At 45.9% G+C, this 1427-nt stretch overlaps 1 protein-coding gene across 1 annotated transcript; it reads right to left on the reverse strand.

Annotated features, from left to right (window-relative positions):
* Positions 1–243: 243 nt before the first annotated feature.
* On the reverse strand, positions 244–1154 carry GGS25DRAFT_493730 (uncharacterized protein). The gene has a single exon (XM_049261279.1). It carries the CDS (start codon positions 1104–1106, stop codon positions 489–491), a length of 618 nt encoding a protein of 205 aa, XP_049115300.1. The 5' UTR covers positions 1107–1154; the 3' UTR covers positions 244–488.
* Positions 1155–1427: the final 273 nt, after the last annotated feature.

Below are 1427 nucleotides of genomic sequence, written 5' to 3' on the forward strand. Positions count from 1 at the left end.
ACGAATACTCATTAATACTTGCTAGGCAAGGTAGGGAGGTAACTAAGTAATAATAGTAGGTAAGTATATGGAGGCATCTGTCACTTTATTACTTATGACTATCATATATCGTATGTCATAACTATGACCTTAGTATAGTTGAATCCATCGATGCATACCTATATTCTATATACCTACATATAGTCTGCTAGGCATGTATTAGACATGTGTGTACATACGTACATCATGATACATGTACGCAGAAGCACGCAGAGCGGATGTTGTGCGAGTAAGGGCTTGCGCATAAGTCGGCTTACGATGTATAATTCCACTTCATATTATTGAACTACTACTTATTACTCCTGGTAAGTAGTAAGCCCGCTCTATCCTTTAAATCATTACCTTAGACCTACTACGCGCGTGTGTATGTACGCATGTAGATATGTATGTATGCTAAATGTATGCACATACATACATACATACACACGTACATACGTACGCATATCTACCTACCTGCCTGGGTATGAAGGGAGTTCGAGAACGACGTCTGTACTTGGTTCGCAAGGGTTCGTTGATCCACGGTCAACCAAGACACAGCGACGTCGGGTAGCGAGAGGCGAGGTGAGCTTGTCAACGTTGGGAGGCTTCTGCACATGCCGGAACGCATCATGCATCAGGGTCCCATCCCATGTGGAGATCATGGCAGTAATCTTAAGTCCAGCTGATCTCGGGTGAAAATTTGCGGTGTACAAAGCAACGGACGTATTGTTGAGGAGGCACACGATGTCGTGGTGTTGGCGCTGAAAACATCTACTGCCATTGATTGGAAAAGATCCAATGCGAAAGAAAAACAAACCAGGTGGCAATGGTAATGTGAAAACCAGAAGAATAATCGACGAAGAGGATCGCTTTAAGCTCCTTCTCCTCCTCCCAGCTTGACCATTCCCCAACATTCCAAATCCAAGGTTCTCTTTGGACCCTCTCAGCTGCACTGTTTCCTGCGTTTCCTGCAGTGTACGATACAATGCAAATACAGTACAATATGTATGTACAAAGTCCCTAGGCGCAATAAAAAGTAGGCGTCGAACCATAAAGGGCCAGCCAGTTCTAATAGTTTGATTGGCCATAACCTGGTCAGTCACGAATCTTCAGATATTAGACAAGAGTCTACTGGCCCTTTTTCCTGGTGGCCCCCCCGGGCAGGGATAGGGGCCTATTGGGCTCGGGAGACACTACATGGCAGCCGAACGCCTCGTAGATCTCGGGGGTTGACCATCTTGTCTGGCTCAGTGGGGTTAGTGGGGGTAATCCTATCAACTGCAAAGCCCTTCAGGACTCAGGACTCAGGAGTCAGGAGGCGTCTCTCTTTTCCAGGGTCTTGTTCAAGGCCAATTCGAATCTTGGCGAATTAGGTGAACATGATTAGTGCCATCAACGTTTCTCGAGTT

Source organism: Hypoxylon fragiforme, assembly GCF_022984875.1.
Source record: "Hypoxylon fragiforme strain CBS 206.31 chromosome Unknown GGS25scaffold_6, whole genome shotgun sequence".
In the NCBI taxonomy this organism is placed as follows: Eukaryota; Fungi; Ascomycota; class Sordariomycetes; order Xylariales; family Hypoxylaceae; genus Hypoxylon; species Hypoxylon fragiforme.

Coding starts and splice junctions, on each gene's coding strand:
- GGS25DRAFT_493730 (XM_049261279.1), bottom strand. CDS start 1,106: ATGGCCAATCAAACTATTAGAACTGGCTGGCCCTTTATGGTTCGACGC.